This window comes from Heterodontus francisci, chromosome 12 (genome assembly GCF_036365525.1).
Source record: "Heterodontus francisci isolate sHetFra1 chromosome 12, sHetFra1.hap1, whole genome shotgun sequence".
Lineage (NCBI taxonomy): Eukaryota > Metazoa > Chordata > Chondrichthyes > Heterodontiformes > Heterodontidae > Heterodontus > Heterodontus francisci.
Genome location: NC_090382.1, coordinates 11,964,971 through 11,990,890, shown reverse-complemented (window position 1 = coordinate 11,990,890; position 25,920 = coordinate 11,964,971). Strand labels below are relative to the sequence as shown.

General features: G+C 45.4%; 1 protein-coding gene across 1 annotated transcript in view; it reads left to right on the top strand.

Annotated features, from left to right (window-relative positions):
- Positions 1 to 24,064, top strand: part of LOC137375547 (soluble guanylate cyclase 88E-like) — a 425,917-nt gene extending 401,853 nt beyond the window's left edge. Inside the window, exons 15-19 of the mRNA XM_068042889.1 lie at positions 2,133 to 2,222; positions 12,515 to 12,661; positions 12,984 to 13,118; positions 22,141 to 22,301; positions 23,755 to 24,064. Of these exons, the coding sequence (XP_067898990.1) occupies positions 2,133 to 2,222; positions 12,515 to 12,661; positions 12,984 to 13,118; positions 22,141 to 22,301; position 23,755 (534 nt within the window). The 3' untranslated portion in view covers positions 23,756 to 24,064. The remainder of the gene's footprint in view (positions 1 to 2,132; positions 2,223 to 12,514; positions 12,662 to 12,983; positions 13,119 to 22,140; positions 22,302 to 23,754) is intronic.
- The last annotated feature ends 1,856 nt before the right edge of the window (positions 24,065 to 25,920 follow it).

The following is a 25,920-nucleotide window of genomic DNA, read 5'->3' as shown; positions in this document are numbered from 1 at the left end:
GTGGGTGTCACTCTATGATACAGTGAGTGTCACTCTGTGGGTGCAGTGGGTGTCACTCTGGGTATACAGTGGTTGCCACACTTGGTATACTGTGTGTGTCACACTGTCGATACACTGGGTGTCACAATGTGGATGCAGTAGGTCTCACTCCATATACATTGGGTGTCACTGTGTACATTGGTTGTCACTCTGTATACAGTGTGTGTCACACTGTGGATACACTGGGTGTCACACTGTGGATACAGTAGGTCTCACTCCATATACATTGGGTGTCACTGTATACATTGGTTGTCACTCTGGATGCAGTGGGTGTCACTCTCTATACAAGTGGGTGTTATACTGTGGATGCACTGGGTTCACTCTGGATGCAGTGGGTGTCACTCTCTATACAAGTGGGTGTTACACTGTGGATGCAGTGGGTGTCACTCTCTATACAAGTGGGTGTTACACTGTGGATGCAATGGGTGTCACTCTCCATACAAGTGGGTGTTACACTGTGGATGCACTGGGTGTCACTCTCGATGCAGTGGGTGTCACTCTCTATACAAGTGGGTGTTATACTGTGGATGCAGTGGGTTCACTCTGGATGCAGTGGGTGTCACTCTCCATACAAGTGGGTGTTATACTGTGGATGCACTGGGTGTCACTCTGGATGCAGTGGGTGTCACTCTCCATACAAGTGGGTGTCACACTGTGGATACACTGCATGACACACTGTGGATACAGTAGGTCTCACTCCGTATACATCGGGTGTCACTCTGGATGTCACTCTGGATGCAGTGGGTGTCACTCTCTATACAAGTGGGTGTCACACTGTGGATGCAGTGGGTGTCACTCTCTATACAAGTGGGTGTTACACTGTGGATGCAGTGGGTGTCACTTTGCAGTTAACACAGCATCACATCAATCAGTTAATCTAGTGCACTGTTATTCTGGAATGACCTTACACAGTATTCTGTTACTCTGTTACTAGATTCCACTGTGCTACCTTTCTCCAAAGCGGTTTTATGGTGCTGTCATTCTGTCATTTTTTGTTACTCCATTACTATCATACCACACTACCAGAAGGACGTGGAGGCTTTGGAGAGGGTACAGAGGAGGTTTACCAGGATGTTGCCTGGTCTGGAGGGCATTAGCTATGAGGAGAGGTTGGAAAAACTCGGATTGTTTTCACTGGAACGACGGAGGTGGAGGGGCGACATGATAGAGGTTTACAAAGTTATGAGCGGCATGGACAGAGTGGATAGTCAGAAGCTTTTTCCCAGGGTGGAAGAGTCAGTTACTAGGGGACATAGGTTTAAGGTGCGAGGGGCAAAGTTTAGAGGGGATGCGCGAGGCAAGTTTTTTACACAGAGGGTGGTGAGTGCCTGGAACTTGCTGCCAGGGGAGGTGGTGGAAGCAGGTACGATAGCGACATTTAAGAGACATCTTGACAAATATATGAATAGGAAGGGAATAGAGGGATATGGGCCCCGGAAGTGCAGAAGGTGTTAGTTTAGGCAGGCATCACGATCGGCGCAGGCTTGGAGGGCCGAATGGCCTGTTCCTGTGCTGTAATGTCCTTTGTTCTTTTGTGCTACAGAGTTTACTGTACAGTGCTACAGTTACTGTCTTATGCAGTGTTGTGTAACTCTATTACTCAGTAACTGTTATAGGGTAAAAAATAATATACTGCAGATGTTGGAAATCTGAAATAAAACCAATAATTGCTGGAAATACTCAGCAGGCCTGGCAGCATCTGTGGAGAGAGAAGCAGAGTTAACGTTTCAGGTCAGTGACCTTGTTATAGGGTGTTGTGTTAGTCTCACTGTAATCAGCAGTACTCTGTAACTTGTACAGGATCATGTTGCTCTGTTGGCCAGTGCTGTGTTACTCTGTGTTAAAGTGCTGTGTTACTGTCCTCTGTTACTCTATTACTGTTTTAGTACTGTGATTACTGTTACTATATTTTTGAGTGCTGTGTTGCACTCTTGTTGTGAGTTACAGTGAACAGCTATCCTGCTAATTCAGACTATGTTACTCTGATTATAAAGTGCTGGTTTACACTGTTCTGCCCTTCCCATGTAGCTGAAATTTCAGTTTTTGTTGCATTAATGTATAATTTCCCACAGCTATCCCCATTCCTTCTTCAGGAGATGCACATACAGTTGAGTGGCGCCACATATGAGCACCTCATAGACAGCCCTTTCATCTTCGAGCGACGTGGAACAATAACTATTAAGGTACAGTCCAGACAAATTGTACTGTCCTCATGCTGCGAATCAGTCACACTGAACATCTGTTGCCTGTGTGAGAGACAGGGTACAGTCTGGGTGTCTGACAACAGCTCTATACTTCAGTATCTCTGTGACACAGTACTCTATAGGTCTAAAGTATGTGTGCCTATCACTGTAGCACATAGTCCGTGTGTCATGCTACAGCACAGTCTGTGTGTGATGCTGTAGCACAGTCTGTGTGTGTGACTCTCTAGAACAGTCTGTGACTATAGCGCAGTCTGTGTGTGTGACTCTATAGCACAGTCGATATGTGTGATTCTATAGAACCATCTGTATGTGTGACTCTATAGCACAGTCGATATGGGTGATTCTATGGAACCATCTGTATGTGTGACTCTATAGCACAGTCGATATGGGTGATTCTATAGAACCATCTGTATGTGTGACTCTATAGCACAGTCGATATGGGTGATTCTATAGAACCATCTGTATGTGTGACTCTATAGCACAGTCTGTATGTGAGACTTGATAGCGCTGTCTGTGAGTGACTCTACAGCACTGCCTGTGTGCGATTCTATAGCATGGTCTGCGTCTGTGTTTCTCTTGCACAGTCTGTGTGTGACTGTATAGCACATTCTGTATGTCTGACTCTATAGCACAGTCTATGTGTGTGACTCTACAGCACAGTCTATGTGTGTGATTCTATAGCAAAGTCTGTATGTGTGACTCTATAGCACAGTCTGTATGTGTGACTCCATAGCACAGTCTGTGAGTTACTCTACAGCACAGTCTGTGTGTGTGACTCCATAGCACAGTCTGTGTGTGTGACTCTATAGCACAGTCTGTATGTGTGACTCCATAGCACAGTCTGTGAGTTACTCTACAGCACTGTCTGTGTGCGATTCTATAGCATGGTCTGCGTCTGTGTTTCTCTTGCACAGTCTGTGTGTGACTGTATAGCACATTCTGTATGTCTGACTCTATAGCACAGTCTATGTGTGTGACTCTACAGCACAGTCTATGTGTGTGATTCTATAGCAAAGTCTGTATGTGTGACTCTATAGCACAGTCTGTATGTGTGACTCCATAGCACAGTCTGTGAGTTACTCTACAGCACAGTCTGTGTGTGTGACTCCATAGCACAGTCTGTGTGTGTGACTCCATAGCACAGTCTGTGTGTGTGACTCTATAGCACAGTCTGTATGTGTGACTCCATAGCACAGTCTGTGAGTTACTCTACAGCACTGTCTGTGTGCGATTCTATAGCATGGTCTGCATCTGTGTTTCTCTTGCACAGTCTGTGTGTGACTCTATAGCACAGTCTGTGTGTGAGACTCGGTAGCACAATTTGTGTTTGTGATGCTATAGTACAGTTTGATGTGTGTGACTCTATAGCACAGTCTGTGTCTGTGAATCTATAGCACAGTCTCTGTGTGTGACTCTATAGCACAGTCTGCGTCTGTGACTCCATAGCACAGTCTGTGTGTGTGACTCTATAGCACAGTCTGTGTGTGACTCTACAGCACAGTCTGTGTCTGTGAATCTACAGCACAGTCTCTGTGTGTGACTCTACAGCACAGTCTGTATGTGTGACTCTATAGCACAGTCTGCATGTGTGATTCTATAGTACAGTCTGTGTCTGTGAATCTATAGCACAGTCTGTGTCTGTGAATCTACAGCACAGTCTCTGTGTGTGACTCTACAGCACAGTCTGTATGTGTGACTCTACAGCACAGTCTGTATGTGTGATTCTATAGCACAGTCTGTATGTGTGACTCTATAGCGTGGGAGTCAGTTGCCAGCATTCGCCAGAGCTGGCGGGCAGCCATAAAGACAGGGCTAAATTGTGGCGAGTCGAAGAGACTTAGTAGTTGGCAGGAAAAAAGACAGAGGCGCAAGGGGAGAGCCAACTGTGCAACAGCCCCAACAAACAAATTTCTCTGCAGCACCTGTGGAAGAGCCTGTCACTCCAGAATTGGCCTTTATAGCCACTCCAGGCGCTGCTTCACAAACCACTGACCACCTCCAGGCGCGTATCCATTGTCTCTCGAGATAAGGAGGCCCAATAGAAAGAAAGAAAAGAATAGCACAGTCTGCATGTGTGATTCTATAGTACAGTCTGTGTCTGTGAATCTATAGCACAGTCTGTGTCTGTGAATCTACAGCACAGTCTCTGTGTGTGACTCTATAGCACAGTCTGTATGTGTGACTCTATAGCACAGTCTGTATGTGTGACTCTATAGCACAGTCTGTATGTGTGACTCTATCATAAGATCATAAGAACTAGGAGCAGGAGTAGGCCGTCCGGCCCCTCGAGCCTGCTCCGCCATTCAATAAGATCATGGCTGATCTTTTCGTGGACTCAGATCCACTTACCCGCGCTCCCACCGTATCCCTTAATTCCTTTATTGTTCAAAAAGATATCTACCTTAGTTTTAAAGACGTTTACTGAAGAAGCGTCAACTACTTCACTGGGCAAGGAATTCCATAGATTAACAACCCTCTGGGTGAAGAAGTTCTTTCTTAATTCAGTCCTAAATCTGCTCCCTCTAATCTTGAGGTTATGCCCTCTTGTCCTAGCTTCACCTGCCAGTGGAAACATCCTCTCTACTTGTATCTGATCTATTCCCTTCATGATTTTATATGTTTCTATAAGATCCCCCCTCATTCTTCTGAACTCCAATGAATATAATCCCAATCTACTCAGTCTCTCCTCATAAGCCAACCCCCTCAACTCCGGAATCAACCTAGTGAACCTCCTCTGCACCCTCTCCAGTGCCAGTATATCCTTTCTCAAGTAAGGAGACCAAAACTGCACACAGTACTCCAGGTGCGGCCTCACCAGTACCTTATACAGCTGCAACATAACCTCTCTGCTTTTAAACTCAATCCCTTTAGCAATGAAGGACAAAATTCCATTTGCCTTCCTAATTACTTGCTGTACCTGCAGACCAACCTTCTGCGATTCATGCACAAGGACACCCAGGTCCCTCTGCATAGCAGCATGCTGTAACTTTTTACCATTCAAGTAATAATCCTTTTTACTGTTACTCCTACCGAAATGAATGACTTCGCATTTATTAACATTGTATTCCATCTGCCAGACCTTTGCCCACTCACTCAATGTATCTATGTTCCTCTGCAAAGTTTCACAGTCATCTGCACACTTTGCTCTGCCACTCATCTTAGTGTCATCTGCAAACCTTGACACCCTACACGTGGTCTCCAACTTCAAATCATCTAGATAAATTGTAAATAATTGCGGTCCCAACACCGATCCCTGAGGCACACCACGAGTGACTGATTGCCAACCAGAATAGCACTCATTTATCCCCACTCTCTGCTTCCTGTTAGTCAACCAATCCTCTATCCATGCTAATACTTTACCCCTGACGCCATGCATCCTTATCTTATGCAGCAGCCTCTTGTGCGGCACCTTGTCGAAGGCCTTTTGGAAATCTAGGTACACCACATCCACTGGGTCCCCATTGTCCACCTTGCTCGTAATGTCATCATAGAATTCCAAAAGATTTGTCAAGCATGACCTGCCCTTCATGAACCCATGCTGCGTCTGCCCAACAGGACAATTTCTATCGAGATGCCCTGCTATTTCTTCCTTGATAATACAGAGGTGTGTGTTTCTATAGCACAGTCTGTGTGTGACTCTATAGCACTTTCTGTGAGTGACTCTACAGCACTGTCTGTGGGTGATTCTATACACAGACTGTGTGTGACTCTATAGCCTATGTGACTATAGCACAGTCTATGTGTGTGAATCTATAGCACAATCTGCGTCTGTGACTCTGTAGCACAGGTTGTGTGTATGATTCTATAGCACAGTCTTTATGTGTGACTCTATAGCACAATCTGTATGTGTGACTCTATAGCACAATCTGTATGTGTGACTCTATAGCACAATCTGTATGTGTGACTCTATAGCACAATCTGTATGTGTGACTCTATAGCACAATCTATGTGTGTGATTCTATAGCACAGTCTGTATGTGTGACTCTGTAGCACGGTCTGTCTGTGTGACTCTATAGCACAGTCTGTATGTGTGACTCTACAGCACAATCTGTATGTGTGACTCTATAGCACAATCTATGTGTGATTCTATAGCACAGTCTGTCTGTGTGTGACTCGATAGCACAGTCTGTGTGTGACTCGATAGCACAGTCTGTGTGTGACTCGATAGCACAGTCTGTGTGTGACTCTATAGCACAGTCTGTGTGTGACTCTATAGCACAGTCCGTGTGTGTGACTAGATAACGTCTGTATGTGTGACTCTACAACACAGTCTGTGGCTGCCACTCTACAGCACAATCTGTATGTGTGACTCTATAGCACAATCTATGTGTGTGATTCTATAGCACAGTCTGTATGTGTGACTCTGTAGCACGGTCTGTCTGTGTGACTCTATAGCACAATCTGTATGTGTGACTCTATAGCACGGTCTGTCTGTGTGACTCTATAGCACGGTCTGTCTGTGTGACTCTATAGCACAATCTGTATGTGTGACTCTATAGCACAATCTATGTGTGTGATTCTATAGCACAGACTTTATGTGTGACTCTATAGCACAATCTGTATGTGTGACTCTATAGCACAATCTGTATGTGTGACTCTATAGCACAATCTATGTGTGTGATTCTATAGCACAGTCTGTATGTGTGACTCTATAGCACAGTCTGTCTGTGTGACTCTATAGCACAGTCTGTATGTGTGACTCTATAGCACAGTCTGTATGTGTGACTCTATAGCACAATCTGTGTGTGATTCTATAGCACAGTCTGTCTGTGTGACTCTATAGCACAGTCCGTGTGTGACTCTAGAGCACAGTCTTTATGTGTGACTCTATAGCACAGTCTGTATGTGTGACTCTATAGCACGGTCTGTCTGTGTGACTCTATAGCACAGTCTGTATGTGTGACTCTATAGCACAGTCTTTATGTGTGACTCTATAGCACGGTCTGTATGTGTGACTCTATAGCACAGTCTGTATGTGTGACTCTATAGCACAGTCTTTATGTGTGACTCTATAGCACGGTCTGTATGTGTGACTCTATAGCACAGTCTGTATGTGTGACTCTATAGCACAGTCTGTATGTGTGACTCTATAGCACAATCTGTGTGTGATTCTATAGCACAGTCTGTATGTGTGACTCTATAGCACAGTCTGTATGTGTGACTCTATAGCACAGTCTGTATGTGTGACTCTATAGCACAGTCTTTATGTGTGACTCTATAGCACAGTCTGTATGTGTGACTCTATAGCACAGTCTTTATGTGTGACTCTATAGCACGGTCTGTATGTGTGACTCTATAGCACAGTCTTTATGTGTGACTCTATAGCACGGTCTGTATGTGTGACTCTATAGCACAGTCTGTATGTGTGACTCTATAGCACGGTCTGTATGTGTGACTCTATAGCACAGTCTTTATGTGTGACTCTATAGCACGGTCTGTATGTGTGACTCTATAGCACAGTCTGTATGTGTGACTCTATAGCACAATCTGTGTGTGATTCTATAGCACAGTCTGTATGTGTGACTCTATAGCACAGTCTGTATGTGTGACTCTATAGCACAGTCTTTATGTGTGACTCTATAGCACAGTCTGTATGTGTGACTCTATAGCACAGTCTTTATGTGTGACTCTATAGCACGGTCTGTATGTGTGACTCTATAGCACAGTCTTTATGTGTGACTCTATAGCACGGTCTGTATGTGTGACTCTATAGCACAGTCTGTATGTGTGACTCTATAGCACGGTCTGTATGTGTGACTCTATAGCACAGTCTTTATGTGTGACTCTATAGCACGGTCTGTATGTGTGACTCTATAGCACAGTCTGTATGTGTGACTCTATAGCACGGTCTGTATGTGTGACTCTATAGCACAGTCTTTATGTGTGACTCTATAGCACAGTCTGTATGTGTGACTCTATAGCACAGTCTGTATGTGTGACTCTATAGCACAGTCTGTATGTGTGACTCTATAGCACAATCTGTGTGTGATTCTATAGCACAGTCTGTCTGTGTGACTCTATAGCACAGTCCGTGTGTGACTCTATAGCACAATCTGTATGTGTGACTCTATAGCACAATCTATGTGTGTGATTCTATAGCACAGTCTTTATGTGTGACTCTATAGCACAATCTGTATGTGTGACTCTATAGCACAATCTGTATGTGTGACTCTATAGCACAATCTATGTGTGTGATTCTATAGCACAGTCTGTATGTGTGACTCTATAGCACGGTCTGTCTGTGTGACTCTATAGCACAGTCTGTATGTGTGACTCTATAGCACAGTCTGTATGTGTGACTCTATAGCACAGTCTGTATGTGTGACTCTATAGCACAATCTGTGTGTGATTCTATAGCACAGTCTGTCTGTGTGACTCTATAGCACAGTCCGTGTGTGACTCTAGAGCACAATCTATGTGTGTGATTCTATAGCACAGTCTGTATGTGTGACTCTATAGCACAGTCTGTATGTGTGACTCTATAGCACAGTCTGTATGTGTGACTCTATAGCACAGTCTTTATGTGTGATTCTATAGCACAGTCTGTCTGTGTGACTCTCGCACAGTCCGTGTGTGACTCTATAGCACAATCTATGTGTGTGATTCTATAGCACAGTCTGTATGTGTGACTCTGTAGCACGGTCTGTCTGTGTGACTCTATAGCACAATCTGTATGTGTGACTCTATAGCACGGTCTGTCTGTGTGACTCTATAGCACGGTCTGTCTGTGTGACTCTATAGCACAGTCTGTATGTGTGATTCTATAGCACAGTCTGTCTGTGTGACTCTATAGCACGGTCTGTCTGTGTGACTCTATAGCACGGTCTGTCTGTGTGACTCTATAGCACAATCTGTATGTGTGACTCTATAGCACAATCTATGTGTGTGATTCTATAGCACAGTCTTTATGTGTGACTCTATAGCACAATCTGTATGTGTGACTCTATAGCACAATCTATGTGTGATTCTATAGCACAATCTATGTGTGATTCTATAGCACAGTCTGTCTGTGTGACTCTATAGCACAGTCCGTGTGTGTGACTAGATAACGTCTGTATGTGTGACTCTACAACACAGTCTGTGGCTGCCACTCTATAGCACAGTCTGTGTGTGTGACTCGGTAGCACAGTTTGTGTTTGTGATGCTATAGCACAGTCAGTGTGTGTGAATCTATAGCACAGTCGGTCGGTGACTTGATAGCACAATCTGTGTGTGTGACGCTATAGAACCATATGTGTGTGTGACTGTATAGCAGTCTGTGTCTGTGACTCTATTGCACAGTCTGTATGTGCGGCTGTATAGCACAGTCTGTGTGTGTCAATCGAGAGCACAGTCGGTGTCTGTGACTCTAAAGCACAGTCTGTGACTCAGTAGCACAGTCGATGCTCGTGACTCCATTGCAGTCTGTATGTGACTCTACAGCAATGTCTATGTTTGTGACTCTGTAGCAAAGTCTGTGTGTGTGACTCCATAGCACAGTCTGTCGGTGACACTATAGCATAGTCTGTATGTGTGTCTATATAGCACAGTCTGTGTGTGTCAATTGAGAACACAGTCAGTGTGTGTGACTCCATAGCACAGTCGGTCGGTCACTCTATAGCACAGTCTATATGTGTGGCTGTATAGCACAGTCTGTGTGCGTGACTCTATAGCAGCTGTTTGAAGGTAAATCCACATTTGATATGTGGGAGCTTTTAAAGAGAGGTTGATTAGCGTGCAGGAGAGACATGTTCCTGTGAAAATGAGGGATAGAAATGGCAAGATTAGGGAACCATGGATGACAGGTGAAATTGTGAGACTAGCTAAGAGGAAAAAGGAAGCATACATAAGGTCTAGGAGGCTGAAGAAAGACGAAGCTTTGAAAGAATATCGGGAATCTAGGACCAATCTGAAACGAGGAATTAAGAGGGCTAAAAGGGGTCATGAAATATCTTTAGCAAACAGGGTTAAGGAAAATCCCAAAGCCTTCTATTCATATCTAAGGAGCAAGAGGGTAACTAGAGAAAGGATTGGCCCACTGAAGGACAAAGGAGGAAAGTTATGCGTGGAGTCAGAGAAAATGGGTGAGATTCTAAACGAGTACTTTGCATCGGTATTCACCAAGGAGAGGGACATGACGGATGTTGAGTTTAGGAACAGATGTTTGATTACTCTAGGTCAAGTCGGCATAAGGAGGGAGGAAGTGTTGGGTATTCTAAAAGGCATTAAGGTGGACAAGTCCCCAGGTCCAGATGGGATCTATCCCAGGTTACTGAGGGAAGTGAGAGAGGAAATAGCTGGGGCCTTAACAGATATCTTTGCAGCATCCTTAAACACGGGTGAGGTCCCGGAGGACTGGAGAATTGCTAATGTTGTCCCCTTGTTTAAGAAGGGTAGCAGGGATAATCCAGGTAATTATAGACCAGTGAGCCTGACGTCAGTGGTAGGGAAGCTGCTGGAGAAGATACTGAGGGATAGGATCTGTTCCCATTTGGAAGAAAATGGGCTTATCAGTGAGAGGCAACATGGTTTTGTGCAGGGAAGGTCATGTCTTACCAACTTAATAGAATTCGTTGAGGAAGTGACAAAGTTGATTGATGAGGGAAGGGCTGTAGATGTCATATACATGGACTTCAGTAAGGCATTTGATAAGGTTCCCCATGGTAGGCTGATGGAGAAAGTGAAGGCGCATGGGGTCCAAGGTGTACTAGCTAGATGGATAAAGAACTGGCTGGGCAACAGGAGACAGAGAGTAGCAGTGGAAGGGAGTTTCTCAAAATGGAGACGTGTGACCAGTGGTGTTCCACAGGGATCTGTGCTGGGACCACTGTTGTTTGTGATATACATAAATGATTTGGAGGCAAGTATAGGTGGTCTGATTAGCAAGTTTGCAGACGACACTAAGATTGGTGGAGTAGCAGATAGTGAAGGGGACTGTCAGAGAATACAGCAGAATATAGATAGATTGGAGAGTTGGGCAGAGAAATGGCAGATGGAGTTCAATCAGGGCAAATGCGAGGTGATGCATTTTGGAAGATCCAATTCAAGAATGAACTATACAGTAAATGAAAAAGTCCTGGGGAAAATTGATGTACAGAGAGATTTGGGTGTTCAGGTCCATTGTTCCCTGAAGGTGGCAACGCAGGTCAATAGAGTGGTCAAGAAGGCATACGGCATGCTTTCCTTCATCGGACGGGGTATTGAGTACAAGAGTTGGCAGGTCATGTTACAGTTGTATAGGACTTTGGTTCGGCCACATTTGGAATACTGCGTGCAGTTCTGGTCGCCACATTATCAAAAGGATGTGGATGCTTTGGAGAGGGTGCAGAGGAGGTTCACCAGGATGTTGCCTGGTATGGAGGGCGCTAGCTATGAAGAGAGGTTGAGTCGATTAGGGTTATTTTCATTAGAAAGACGGAGGTTGAGGGGGGACCTGATTGAGGTGTACAAAATCATGAGAGGTATAGACAGGGTGAATAGCAAGAAGCTTTTTCCCAGAGTGGGGGATTCAATTACGAGGGGACACGAGTTCAAAGTGAAAGGGGAAAAGTTTAGGGGTGATATGCGTGGAAAGTTCTTTACGCAGAGGGTGGTGGGTGCCTGGAACGCGTTGCCTGTGGAGGTGGTAGACGCGGGCACGATAGCGTCTTTTAAGATGTATCTAGACAGATACATGAATGGGCAGGAAGTAAAGAGATACAGACCCTTAGAAAATAGGCGACATGTTTAGATAGAGGATCTGGATCGGCGCAGGCTTGGAGGGCCGAAGGGCCTGTTCCTGTGCTGTAATTTTCTTTGTTCTTCTTTTTGTTAGCACTGTCTGTGTTTGTGACTCTATGGCACTGTCTGTGTGTGTGACTTTATAGCACAGTCTGTGTGACTGACTCTATAGCACAGTCTGTCTGTGACTCTATAGCACAGTCTGAGTGTGTGACTCTAGAGCACTGTCTGTGTTTGTGACTGTATAGCACAGTCTGTGTGAGTGACTCTAGAGGGCAGAGCACTGGGACTGAGATGGAGTACTGGAACAAAGCACTGGGTCTGGGATAGAGCCACCAGTAATTGGACAGAGCCCAGGGGCGGTGCACTGGGCCTGGGATACAGCACTCAGTGAGTGGATTGAGCACTGGGGCAGAGCACTGGGGCTGGGATACAGCACTCAGTGAGTGCACAGTGTACTGGGTCAAAGACAGAGCACTTGGGAAGTGCACTGAGGCAGTGCACTGGGACAGAGCAATGAGGCATTCCTGCTGTTTCTTCCTGGTCTTCTCTAACTCTTTTTTTCCATGCAGGGGAATGTGGAAATTGAAACATACTGGCTGAAGGGGAAGAGGGATAAGGACGGCAATGCACAGGCTGCTTGTCCACAGTTTGACACTCGAGCAATCAGCACATCAACCCTGTCACCAAATACCTTAGCAGGCAGCAAGAGGGAGTCGGTGAGACATTCATACTCAACATTGTCGAAATGTACATAGCCAAATGGGACTGATATTTAGACAATATACACAGCCATTGAATATATGCATACAATCCATAGAGGGAATAGATATGTTCTCATAATCTACATGGGAAGTTAATAGATGGATATATATGTACAATAGAGAATTGATGGCTATATGTGGTCAATGATTGGGAGTGAAATCTGTCCCATTCTGGATATTCTGAATCTCTCTCTGGTTCTGTCACACATTGTGTATATTGCTGCTGGAATCTCAAAGCCTCCTGCTCCGTCTTTATTGCCCTTGCCTTACCCTTCAGATCAATCCAACCACCATGACAGATAATGAAACTGTCAAATCCAGGCACTCACGGCATGTGGCCATGGATACATTGACAACATCACCAGTAAAGTCGATGGAGGGAATCAGTTCTGATGAGGATTCCTCAACTAAGGTGAGCAAAAGACATTTGGGTACAAGGCGAATCAGGGTACCCCAGAACAGGAAGGATATTATAGAGCTGTTACAAATGAACTGTAAAGTTTCAGGAGAATTATACCAAGGTTATACATGAGCAAGAAAAGCTTGGGAAACGGGAGTTTTTTTAATTGTAAGAGAGAAGGTTAAGGTGGAAATCTGAAAGCCTTATAAAACTGTAAAAAGTTTACAAAACACAAAGAAGGCATTCTGACCACAGTATCTCTGCTCGGAGTTTACTAGAGCAATCCCAAACTAACCCCACTCTCTGGTGTAAGGGATAAAATTAGCATGGAAAAAAGACAGGTTAGCTAATAGGAAGCAGAGATTGGGATAAATGGATCCTTTTCTGGTTGACAAGCTGTCATTAGTGGATTGCTACAGGGATCAGTGTAGCCACAATTATTTACAATCTGTTTCAATGACTTAGACGAAGGGACCGAATGTTTTGCAGCTAAATTTTCCGATTACACCAATATAGGAAGGAAAGTAAGTTGTCAAGAGGAGGTAAGGAGTCTACAAAAGGATATAGATAGGTTAAGTGTGTGGGCAAAAATTTAGCAGATGAAATATAATGTGGGAAAGTGTGAACTTGTTGACTTTGCGAGGAAGAATAGAAAAGCAGAATATTATTTAAATGGAGAGAGATTGCAGAACTCGGTGGTGCGGAGGGATCTGGGTGTCCTGGTACATGAATCACAAAAGATTATTATGCAGGTACAGCAACTAATTAGGAAGGCAAATGAAATGTTGGTGTTTATTGCAAGGGGAATTGAGTATAAAAGTAGGGAGGTTTTACTGCAGCTGTACAGGACCTTGGGGAGACCACATCTGGAGCACAGTGTACAATTTTGATCTCCTTATTTGAAAAAAGGATATAATTGTATTTGAGGCAGTTTGGAGAAGGTTCACATGACTCATTCCGCTGATGAAGAGCTCATGAAGAAAGGCTGAACAGGTTGAGCCTATACGCATTGGAGGTTAGTAGAATGAGAGATGATCTTATTGAAACATATAAAATGCTGAGGGGACTTGATAGAGCGGATACCGGGAGGATTTTCCATTTGTGGAAGAGACTTGAACGAGGGGACACAGCGGAAAAATAAGAGGTCTCCCTTTTAAGAGTGAGATGAGGAGAACTTTTTTCTCTGAGGGTCAATAGTCTGTGGAACTCTCTGAATTTATTCAAAGCTGAGTTAGATTTTTGATTGACAAGGAAGTCAAGGGTAATGGAGGCAAACAGGAAAATGAAGTTGAGACCACAACTAGATGAGCCATGAACTTATCGAATAGCTGAATGGCCTACTCCAGCCCCAGTCTCTCCCTACAGCCCTGTATCATTCCCAAACTACTCCCACTGCCTTACTCTCTCACCAGACCCCTGTATGAATCCCAGAATAATCCCACAGTCCCACTCTCTCGAGCCCTGTATCAATCCCTAACCTAATCCCACTGCCCCACTCTGTTCCATAGCGCCGAGTCATTGCCAAGCTAATCCCACTGGCCCGCTTTCTCCCGATAGCTTGTATCATTCCCAAACTAATGCCACTGCCTCGCTCGCTCTCCTTAGCCCTGTGTCAGTCCCAAACTAATCCAACTGCTCCACTCTCAACCATAACTTTTAGTTTTGGTGACTGCAGCTTTGATAGTAACGGAGGTGCGGGAGCGGGCTTACAGCTGTGAAGTCAATTTCAGTGTAAGTTGAAAAGTGAATTCCCTTTTGTTTTCGGAGGACCAGGGGACTGCTGGGTAAGTAAAAAGTATATATTTGGGTGGTGGCTGTACCTGAGACACTACATGTGTAGTGTCTCCCACCCACCACCCTCCTCTAACCACAAAAAAAAGGACTCTGTTGTGTTGATAAGGTAAGCTTTTTATTTAAAAGGTTCTGTCCGTTGGATTGCTAAGCTAACAAGTTTTGACATTTTTTGGGGGGTTTTCAGTAGATTTGTTGGGAATTTAGAATAGAGGGAATGGAGGTTAAGGCAGTTGTATGTTCCTCCTGCAGAATGTGGGAGGTAAGGGTCGACAAGAGTGTCCCTGCTGACTGCATCTGCGGGAAGTGCACCCAACTCCAGCTCCTCGAGAACCGCGTTAGGGAACTGGAGCTGGATGAACTTCGGATCATTCGGGAGGCGGAGGAGGTTATTGAGAGGAGTTATGGGGAGGTAGTCACACCTCAGGTAAAAGAAGTAGGTAGATGGGTTACAGTCAGGGGAAGGATAGGGAACCAGCAGGCAGTGCAGGGATCCCCTGTGGCCGTTTCCCTCAACAACAGGTATATCGTTTTGGATACTGTTGGGGGGGGGACTTACCAGGGGTAAGCAATGGGGTACAGGTATCTGGCACAGAGTCTGTCCCTGTTGCTCAGAAGGGAAGGGGGAAGAGGAGCAGAGCATTAGTCATTGGGGACTCCATAGTTAGGGGAACAGATAGGAGGTTCTGTGGGAACGAGAGAGACTCACGGTTGGTATGTTGCCTCCCAGGTGCCAGGGTTCGTGATGTCTCGGATCGTGTTTTTGGGATCCTTAAGGGGGACGGGGAGCAGCCCCAAGTCGTGGTCCACATAGGCACCAACGACATAGGTAGGAAGAGAGATGGGGATTTAAGACAGAAATTCAGGGAGCTAGGGTGGAAGCTTAGAGCGAGAACAAACAGAGTTGTTATCTCTGGGTTGTTGCCCGTGCCACGTGATAGCGAAGCGAGGAATAGGGAGAGAGAGGAGTTGAACACGTGGCTGCAGGGATGGTGCAGGAGGGAGGGTTTTGGTTTCCTGGATAATTGGGGCTCTTTCTGGGGTAGGTGGGACCTCTACAAACAGGATGGTCTTCACTTGAACCAGAGGGGTACCAATATCCTGGGGGGGAGATTTGCTAGTGCTCTTCGGGGGGGTTTAAACTAATTCAGCAGGGGAATGGGAACCTAAAATGTAGTGCCAGTGTACAGGATGTTGAGAGTAGTGAGGTCAGGGATAAGGTTACAAGGACGCAAGAGGGCACTGGCAAGCAAGAACCTGGTTTAAAGTGTGTCTACTTCAACGCCAGGAGCATCCGGAATAAGGTGGGTGAGCTTGCAGCATGGGTTGATTCTCGACAGGGGCGAGAGTAACGGGGTAGTTGTTATGGGGGACTTTAACTTTCCAAATATCGACTGGAAATACTATAGTTCGAGTACTTTAGATGGGTCAGTTTTTGTCCACTGTGTGCAGGAGGGTTTTCTGACACAGTATGTAGACAGGCCAACCAGGGGCGATGCCACATTGGATTTGGTACTGGGTAATGAACCCGGCCAGGTGATAGATTTAGATGTAGGTGAGCACTTTGGTGATAGTGATCACAATTCGGTTAGGTTTACCTTAGCGATGGGCAGGGACAGGTATATACCGCAGGGCAAGAATTATAGCTGGGGGAAAGGAAATTATGATGCGATTAGGCAAGCTTTAGGATGCGTAGGATGGGGAAGGAAAGTGCAGGGGATGGGAACAATCGAAATGTGGAGCTTATTCAAGGAGCAGCTACTGCGTGTCCTTGATAAGTATGTACCTGTGAGGCAGGGAGGAAGTTGTCGAGCGAGGGAGCCGTGGTTTACTAAAGAAGTTGAAGCGCTTGTCAAGAGGAAGAAGAAGGCTTATGTTAGGATGAGACGTGAAGGCTCAGTTAGGGCGCTTGAGAGTTACAAGCTAGCCAGGAAGGATCTAAAGGGAGAGCTAAGAAGAGGACACGAGAAGTCATTGGTGGATCGGATCAGGATAAACCCTAAGGCTTTCTATAGGAAATATATCAGGAATAAAAGAATGACTAGAGTTAGATTAGGGCCAATCAAGGATAGTAGTGGGAGGTTGTGTGTGGAATCAGAGGAGATAGGGGAAGTGTTAAATGAATATTTTGCGTCAGTATTTACAGTAGAGAAAGAAAATGTTGTCGAGGAGAATACTGAGATTCAGGCTACTAGGCTAGATGGGATTGAGGTTCACAAGGAGGAGGTGTTAGCAATTTTGGAAAGTGTGAAAATAGATAAGTCCCCTGGGCCAGATGGGATTTATCCTAGGATTCTCTGGGAAGCTAGGGAGGAGATTGCAGAGCCTTTGTCCTTGATCTTTATGTCGTCATTGTCGACAGGAATAATGCCGGAAGACTGGAGGATAGCAAATGTTGTCCCCTTGTTCAAGAAGGGGAGTAGAGACAGCCCTGGTAATTATAGACCTGTGAGCCTTACTTCATTTGTGGGTAAAATGTTGGAAAAGGTTATAAGAGACAGAATTTATAATCATCTTGAAAAGAATAAGTTTATTAGCGATAGTCAGCACGGTTTTGTGACGGGTAGGTCGTGCCTCACAAACCTTATTGAGTTTTTTGAGAAGGTGACCAAACAGGTGGATGAGGGTAAAGCAGTGGATGTTGTGTATATGGATTTCAGTAAGGCGTTTGATAAGGTTCCCCACGGTAGGCTATTGCAGAAAATATGGAAGTATGGGGTTGAAGGTGATTTAGAGCTTTGGATCAGAAATTGGCTAGCTGAAAGAAGACAGAGGGTGGTGGTTGATGGCAAATGTTCATCCTGGAGTTTCGTTACTAGTGGTGTACCGCAAGGATCTGTTTTGGGGCCACTGCTGTTTGTCATTTTTATAAATGACCTGGAAGAGGGTGTAGAAGAGTGGGTTAGTAAATTTGCAGATGACACTAAGGTCGGTGGAGTTGTGGATAGTGCCGAAGGATGTTGTAGGGTACAGAGGGACATAGATAGGCTGCAGAGCTGAGCTGAGAGATGGCAAATGGAGTTTAATGCGGAAAAGTGCGAGGTGATTCACTTTGGAAGGAGTAACAGGAATGCAGAGTACTGGGCTAATGGGAAGATTCTTGGTAGTGTAGATGAACAGAGATCTTGGTGTCCAGGTGCATAAATCCCTGAAGGTTGCTACCCAGGTTAATAGGGCTGTTAAGAAGGCATATGGTGTGTTAGCTTTTATTAGTAGGGGGGTCGGGTTTCGGAGCCACGAGGTCATGCTGCAGCTGTACAAAACTCTGGTGAGACCGCACCTGGAATATTGCATGCAGTTCTGGTCACCGCATTATAGGAAGGATGTGGAAGCTATGGAAAGGGTGCAGAGGAGATTTACTAGGATGTTGCCTGGTATGGAGGGAAGGTCTTACGAGGAAAGGCTGAGGGACTTGAGGTTGTTTTCGTTGGCGAGAAGGAAGAGGAGAGGTGACTTAATAGAGACATACAAGATAATCAGAGGGTTAGATAGGGTGGATAGTGAGAGTCTTTTTCCTCGGATGGTGATGGCAAACACGAGGGGACATAGCTTTAAGTTGAGGGGTGATAGATATAGGACAGATGTGAGAGGTAGTTTCTTTACTCAGAGAGTAGTAGGGGCGTGGAACGCCCTGCCTGCAGCAGTAGTAGACTCGCCAACTTTAAGGGCATTTAAGTGGTCATTGGATAGACATATGGATGAAAATGGAATAGTGTAGGTCAGATGGTTTCACAGGTCTGCGCAACATCGAGGGCCGAAGGGCCTGTACTGCGCTGTAATGTTCTAATTCTAATAACTCTGTATCCTTCCTAAGTAATTTCCACTGCACCACATCTCTGTATCAATCCCAAACTAATCCCAGTGTACCAGTCACTTCCCATAGCCCTGTATGAATCCCAAATTAATCCCACCACCCTACTAACTCTCCATAGCCCTGTATGAACCCTAAAATAATCCCATAGTCCCACTCCCTTTCCAGAGCCCTGTATCCATCCCAAACAATTCACACAGCCCTGCTTTCTCCCCACAGCCCCCTATCAAACCCAAACAAAAACTTGTCCCAGTCTCTCTCCACAGCCCTGGATCAATCCCCAAACTAATCCCACTGCCCCACAGTCTCCTCCCAGAGCCCTGGATCAATCCCAAATAGGCCCACTACCCCACTCTCTCCACATCAATCTATATCAATCCCAAACCAATCCCACTGCCCCACTCTTACCCTACAGTCTGATATCAATCCCAAACTAATCCCACTGCCCCACTCTTACCCTACAGTCTGATATCAATCCCAAACTAAGCCCACTGCCCCACAGTCTCCTCCCAGAGCCCTGGATCAATCCCAAATAGGCCCACTACCCCTCTCTCTCCACATCAATCTATATCAATCCCCAAACTAATCCCACTGCCCCACTCTTACCCTACAGTCTGATATCAATCCCAAACTAATCCCACTCTTACCCTACAGTCTGATATCAATCCCAAACTAATCCCACTGCCCCACTCTTACCCTACAGTCTGATATCAATCCCAAACTAATCCCACTGCCCCACTCTTACCCTACAGTCTGATATCAATCCCAAACTAATCCCGCTACCCCACTCTTACCCTACAGTCTGATATCAATCCCAAACTAATCCCACTACCCCACTCTTACCCTACAGTCTGATATCAATCCCAAACTAATCCCACTCTTACCCGACAGTCTGATATCAATCCCAAACTAATCCCACTGCCCCACTCTTACCCTACAGTCTGAAATCAATCCCAAACTAATCCCACTGCCCCACTCTTACCCTACAGTCTGATATCAATCCCAAACTAATCCCGCTACCCCACTCTTACCCTACAGTCTGATATCAATCCCAAACTAATCCCACTACCCCACTCTTACCCTACAGTCTGATATCAATCCCAAACTAATCCCACTCTTACCCGACAGTCTGATATCAATCCCAAACTAATCCCACTGCCCCACTCTTACCCTACAGTCTGAAATCAATCCCAAACTAATCCCACTGCCCCACTCTTACCCTACAGTCTGAAATCAATCCCAAACTAATCCCACTGCCCCACTCTTACCCTACAGTCTGATATCAATCCCAAACTAATCCCGCTACCCCACTCTTACCCGACAGTCTGATATCAATCCCAAACTAATCCCGCTACCCCACTCTTACCCTACAGTCTGATATCAATCCCAAACTAATCCCACTGCCCCACTCTTACCCTACAGTCTGAAATCAATCCCAAACTAATCCCACTGCCCCACTCTTACCCTACAGTCTGAAATCAATCCCAAACTAATCCCACTGCCCCACTCTTACCCTACAGTCTGAAATCAATCCCAAACTAATCCCACTGCCCCACTCTTACCCTACAGTCTGATATCAATCCCAAACTAATCCCGCTACCCCACTCTTACCCTACAGTCTGATATCAATCCCAAACTAATCCCGCTACCCCACTCTTACCCTACAGTCTGATATCAATCCCAAACTAATCCCACTACCCCACTCTTACCCTACAGTCTGATATCAATCCCAAACTAATCCCACTCTTACCCGACAGTCTGATATCAATCCCAAACTAATCCCACTGCCCCACTCTTACCCTACAGTCTGAAATCAATCCCAAACTAATCCCGCTACCCCACTCTTACCCTACAGTCTGATATCAATCCCAAACTAATCCCACTGCCCCACTCTTACCCTACAGTCTGATATCAATCCCAAACTAATCCCACTGCCCCACTCTTACCCTACAGTCTGATATCAATCCCAAACTAATCCCACTGCCCCACTCTTACCCTACAATCTGAAATCAATCCCAAACTAATCCCACTGCCCCACTCTTACCCTACAGTCTGATATCAATCCCAAACTAATCCCACTACCCCACTCTTACCCTACAGTCTGATATCAATCCCAAAATAATCCCACTGCCCTGAACTCTAGCCAGCGCCCTGTATCAATCCCAAAAGAATCCCACTCCCCTGAGCTCTCTCCATAGCCCTGTATCAATCCAAAATAATCCCACTGCCCACTCTCTCCCCATAACCCTGCAACAATCCCAAACTAATCCCACTGCTCCACTCTCCCCATGCAGCTCTGTATTAATTCCAAACTAATCCCTTGTCCTCACTCTCTCCCCTTATCCCTGTATCAATCCCATATCGGCCCATTGCTCCACTATCCCTCCATAGCCTTGTAACAATCCCAAAATAATTCCACAGATGCTCTCTCCAAAGCCCTGTATCCATCACAAACAATTCCCACTGCCCTGCTGTCTCCTCACATCCCTGTATCAATCCCAAACCAATCCCACTGCCCCCTATAGCCCGATATCAATCCCAAATGAATCCCACTGTCCAGATCCAACTCCATGGCTCACTCTCTCTGTAGCCCTGTATCAATCCCAAATAGGCCTAATACCCCACTCTCTCCACATCGATCTGTATCAAGCCCCAAACTAATCCCATTGCCCTAGGGCGGCGCAGTGGTTAGCACTGCAACCTCACAGCTCCAGGGACCCGCATTCGATTCTGGGTACTGCCTGTGTGGAGTTTGCAAGTTCTCCCTGTGACCGTGTGGGTTTCTGCCGGGTGCTCCGGTTTCCTCCCACAGCCAAAGACTTGCAGGTGAAAGGTAAATTGGCCATTGTAAATTGTCCCTAGCGTAGGTAGGTGGTAGGGAATATGGGATTACTGCAGGGTTAGTATAAATGGGTGGTTGTTGGTCAGCACAGACTTGGTGGGCCGAAGGGCCTGTTTCAGTGCTGTATCTCTAAATAAATAAATAAAATACTCTCTCCCCTGCAGGGAACGTGGCGGGGGTACGGGTAGAGAGCGGGGCAGGGGGGAGTTTATGGGTAGGGCAGGGAGGGTGGTATGGTCAGGGAGCGGGGGGGGGGGGGGTTTACGGGCAGGGCGGGGTGGGTTATAGGCAGGGACCAGCGCAGGGAGGACAGGTAATGTGAAGGTTGCAGTTTGATTTTGTAGTTAGGACAAAAATGTACCCACTCTTGGCCCAGGGGAAGAGAGGAGATTGGCAGACACCGAGGAAAGGATTGCAATGGCAGAGCTAAGGAGCTCCCAAAGGAGCTGTCAGTCCAGGAACCATCTGAATCCAATTTATTTAGTTCACTATTGTTAGCTGTTGTTAATTGTGCTCCCTGATCTGGGTTCCTTCCTGTTGCACAGTGTTAATGCTCTGTGCTGGTTATAAATATGTTCTATGTTCTGCAGAACCGTTACAAAGAGTCTTTCCTGGAGAATGTTCCTGAGGACACGACCCAAAAACAGGAATGCCCTCACTTCACTGGAATGATGAGCCCGTGTCTGGATCCTCTGTCTGCCTCACAGATTGGTCCGATGCCCATCAGGACTCTGCTGTGCCACCTCCTCTAGTCAGTTACACTACTTCAAAATAGAGTTTTCTTTCTTTGCCTGTCATTGAATGAATAAAGTATTTTAGGGCTTCTGATGAAAGGTCACTGAAACGTTAATTGTTTCTCACTCCATAGATGCAGCCAGACCTGCTGTGTATTTCCAGCACTTTTTAAAAAAATCTTTAGGCAGTTTGATTTGTTGTATATTGGAGTCTAAGGTAATCGCATACAGTCAGGAAGACATGGCAGAGATGTTCAGTGCTGTTTGTTCAAAAGCCTCTGTGCTCTCCCATTCGACACAAGGAAACAAAGCGAAATCATTCACTATCTACAGGAGAGTTCAGTTATTATTGTACAAAAATATTAGTCAGCCTTCAAACTGGGACTCAGTTTTCATCTTCTACTCCAAATCCTTCTTTGGTAAATCTCAAAAATATGGCCTCACCTCCATCCATCAGTGCTTCCTCCTAAAAGCTATTGCCTCATCATCACCAAATCTCTCATTTACATCATCATCTCGCCACCTTTTTCAACTCACTGTCTCACATTGATGCTGTTTCTCCTCTTTGCTGGATTTGCTCATTGATATTTAGTGTAATTTCTGATATTTTGGAGCTGCCTGGAACTCTACCTTTCAAACTAAAAGCCTGTGTTGGGTTTTCAGGATCCTCAGCCCTTTACCTCAATAAGGATCAGGAGATATACAGACATCTGATTAATACTCTATTAAAACATAAACTCATACATCCCAATATATGCAGTGCTGACAGGATTGATGCAGATGTACTCATAGAGAACTTATCAGGGTTGGTGAGCTGCTTCTCTTTGCCACTCACTGGAATCCCAGCTCAGACTGGACACCATTCCTAAAGTGTGGCCTGTACATACAGGGTTACTGACTTGCAGCAATACCTTTCTGTATACTTGCTGCTGATTGTTCAGCTATATTGGCTGCTCTCATTCAGTGCATATGCTCCACCCTGTGCACTTGTCATATATGAATGTTCATTAATGGAATCCTTTCTCTCTACTCATCTTCATTACAAAATTAACTCATTGTCTGGCCATTGAAGAGGCCACTCAGCTACTGATTAGTCTTTTACTCACCCAAGCTGTGTTCTGTGTCTGCTGCAGCTCTCGTGTTCAAAATGTGTTTAATTTAACAACCTATATTATTCTAGATTATGCTAGACAATGTATTCTATTTAATCACCTGTACAGCTTGAAATATGGATAAATGTTCCACAGATAAAATTGAAATAAATGTGCTAATTGTTAAAGCTCACACCCAAACAAACTGCTTCTGTTATTATCACCGGCAGTCACTTCTGACTCTCCTTCAAACTGGTCAAAAAGATTTTTTCTTGGCTACTGACAATACCTGTCAGACTGAAACTATGTGTAGAATTGGCATGCAGTAAGCTCTTATTCTGACCTGACTATTCTTACTGATTATTAATCTTCCCAGCAGGTGTTGACTGTTGTAGCTTTGGGATTGTTGGCTCTACCCTCAGTTACAGGAAGAAAGAGACCTCAACCGTATGTGTACAAGCAAACTGAAAACAGACAAACTGAACAGACGCAGCCCCTGCAACATTCACACAGACTGACTAGCATTACCATGGCACGTCACAGGGATAAAAAGGAACGAGTACTTCTGCAGTGCCTTTAATGTACAGGGTGTCACAAAGTGCTTTACAGCTAATTGAATTGCAGTCCCTCTTGTAATGTAGGAAATTTGAGAGCCAATTAGCACAGAGCAATGTTTGAAAAAAATAAATGAGCAGATAGTTTTTGTTTTCGTAACATTGACCAGGAAACTGGGGAGAACTCCCCTGCACTGTTCAAGCTTTGTAACGAGGTCAGAGAAGGCAGGGCCTCAGTTTAACAGATAAATGACTTGCTGAATAATACAGTATTGTATTAAAATGCCTCTAGCAGCATCTCCTCTCATCTGTTTCGTTTTTAAATAACATTATGTATTCTTGCAACCCCACTTGATTTTCAAACCATGGCAGTTTCTCTAGTACTCAGACCATCTGCAAATGTCAAAAATACAATTACAACTGGTCTTGAGAATGACCTTGACATAAAAAAGCACCAGACATTTTCCAGAGGGCCCTTGGAGGAAAATGAAACTTTTTTAGTTGCTGCAGTGGTTGTTTGTCAGATATAACCAAATAAAATCAGAACTGGGACAGTCAGAAATCATCAGCTGATCTTCTAAGTTCTGTGTACCTATTTTCTCTGTCACCAAGAGTGGTTCTATAATAAAAACAGAAAGTGCTGGAAATCCTCAGCAGGTCAGGCAGCATCTGTGGAGAGAGAAACAGATTTACTGAAGTTCTGATGAAGGGTCACTGACCTGAAATGTTAACTCTGTTTCTCTGGGGTCTTGTGCCAAAGTTGGGAGAGCTGTCCCACAGACTAGTCAAGCAACAGCCTAACAGTCATACTCACAGAATCATATCTTCCAAACAATATTCCGGACACTGCCATCACTATCCCCAGGTATGTCCTGTCCCACCAGCAGGACAGACCCAGCAAAGGTGGCAGCACCGTGGTATACAATAGGGAGGGAGTTGCCCTGGGAGTCATCAATATCGACCCCATGAAGTCTCATGGCATCAGGTCAAACATGGGCAAGGAAACTTCCTGCTGATTACCACCTACCGCCCTCCCTCAGCTGATGAGTTAGTACTCGATGTTGAACACCACTTGGAAGAAGCACTGAGGGTGGTAAGGGCACAGAATGTACCCTGGGTGGGGAACTTCAGTGTCCATCACCAAGAGTGGCTCAGTAGCACCACTACTGACCGAGCTGGTCAAGTCCTAAAGGACGTAGCTGCTAGACTGGGTCTGCAGCACATGGTGAGGGAACCACCTACTTGACCTCGTCCTCACCAATCTGCCTGTCGCAGAAGCATCTGTCCATGATAATACTGGTAGGAGTGACCACCGCACAGTTCTTGTGGAGATGAAGTCCCGCCTTCACATTGAGGATACCGTCCATCATGTTGTGTGGCACTACCACCGAGCTAAATGGGATAGATTTTGAACAGATCTAGGAATGCAAAACTGGGCATCCATGAGGCGCTGTGGGCCATTAGCAGCAGCAGAATTGTACTCAACCACAATCTGTAACCTCATGGCCTGGCATATCCCCCACTCTACCACTACCATCAAGCCGGGAGACCAACCCTCATTCAAAGAAGAGTGCAGGAGGGCATGCCAGGAGCAGCACCAGGCATACCTCAAAATGAGGTGTCAACCTGGTGAAGCTATAACACAGGACTACTTGCATGCCAAACAGCTGAAGCAACATTTGATAGACAGAGCTAAGCGATCCCATAACCAACGGATCAGATCTAAGCTCTGCAGTCCTGCCACATCCAGTCATTAATGGCGGTGGACAATTAAACAACTAACTGGAGGTGGCGGCTCCACAAATATCCCCATCCTCAATGATGGGGGAGCCCAGCACATCAGTGTGAAAGATAAGGCTGAAACATTTGCAACAATCTTCAGCCAGAAGTGCCGAGTGGATGATTCATCGCGGCCTCCTCCTGAGGTCCCAGCATCATAGATGCCAGACTTCAGCCAATTTGATTCACTCCACGTGATATCAAGAAATAGC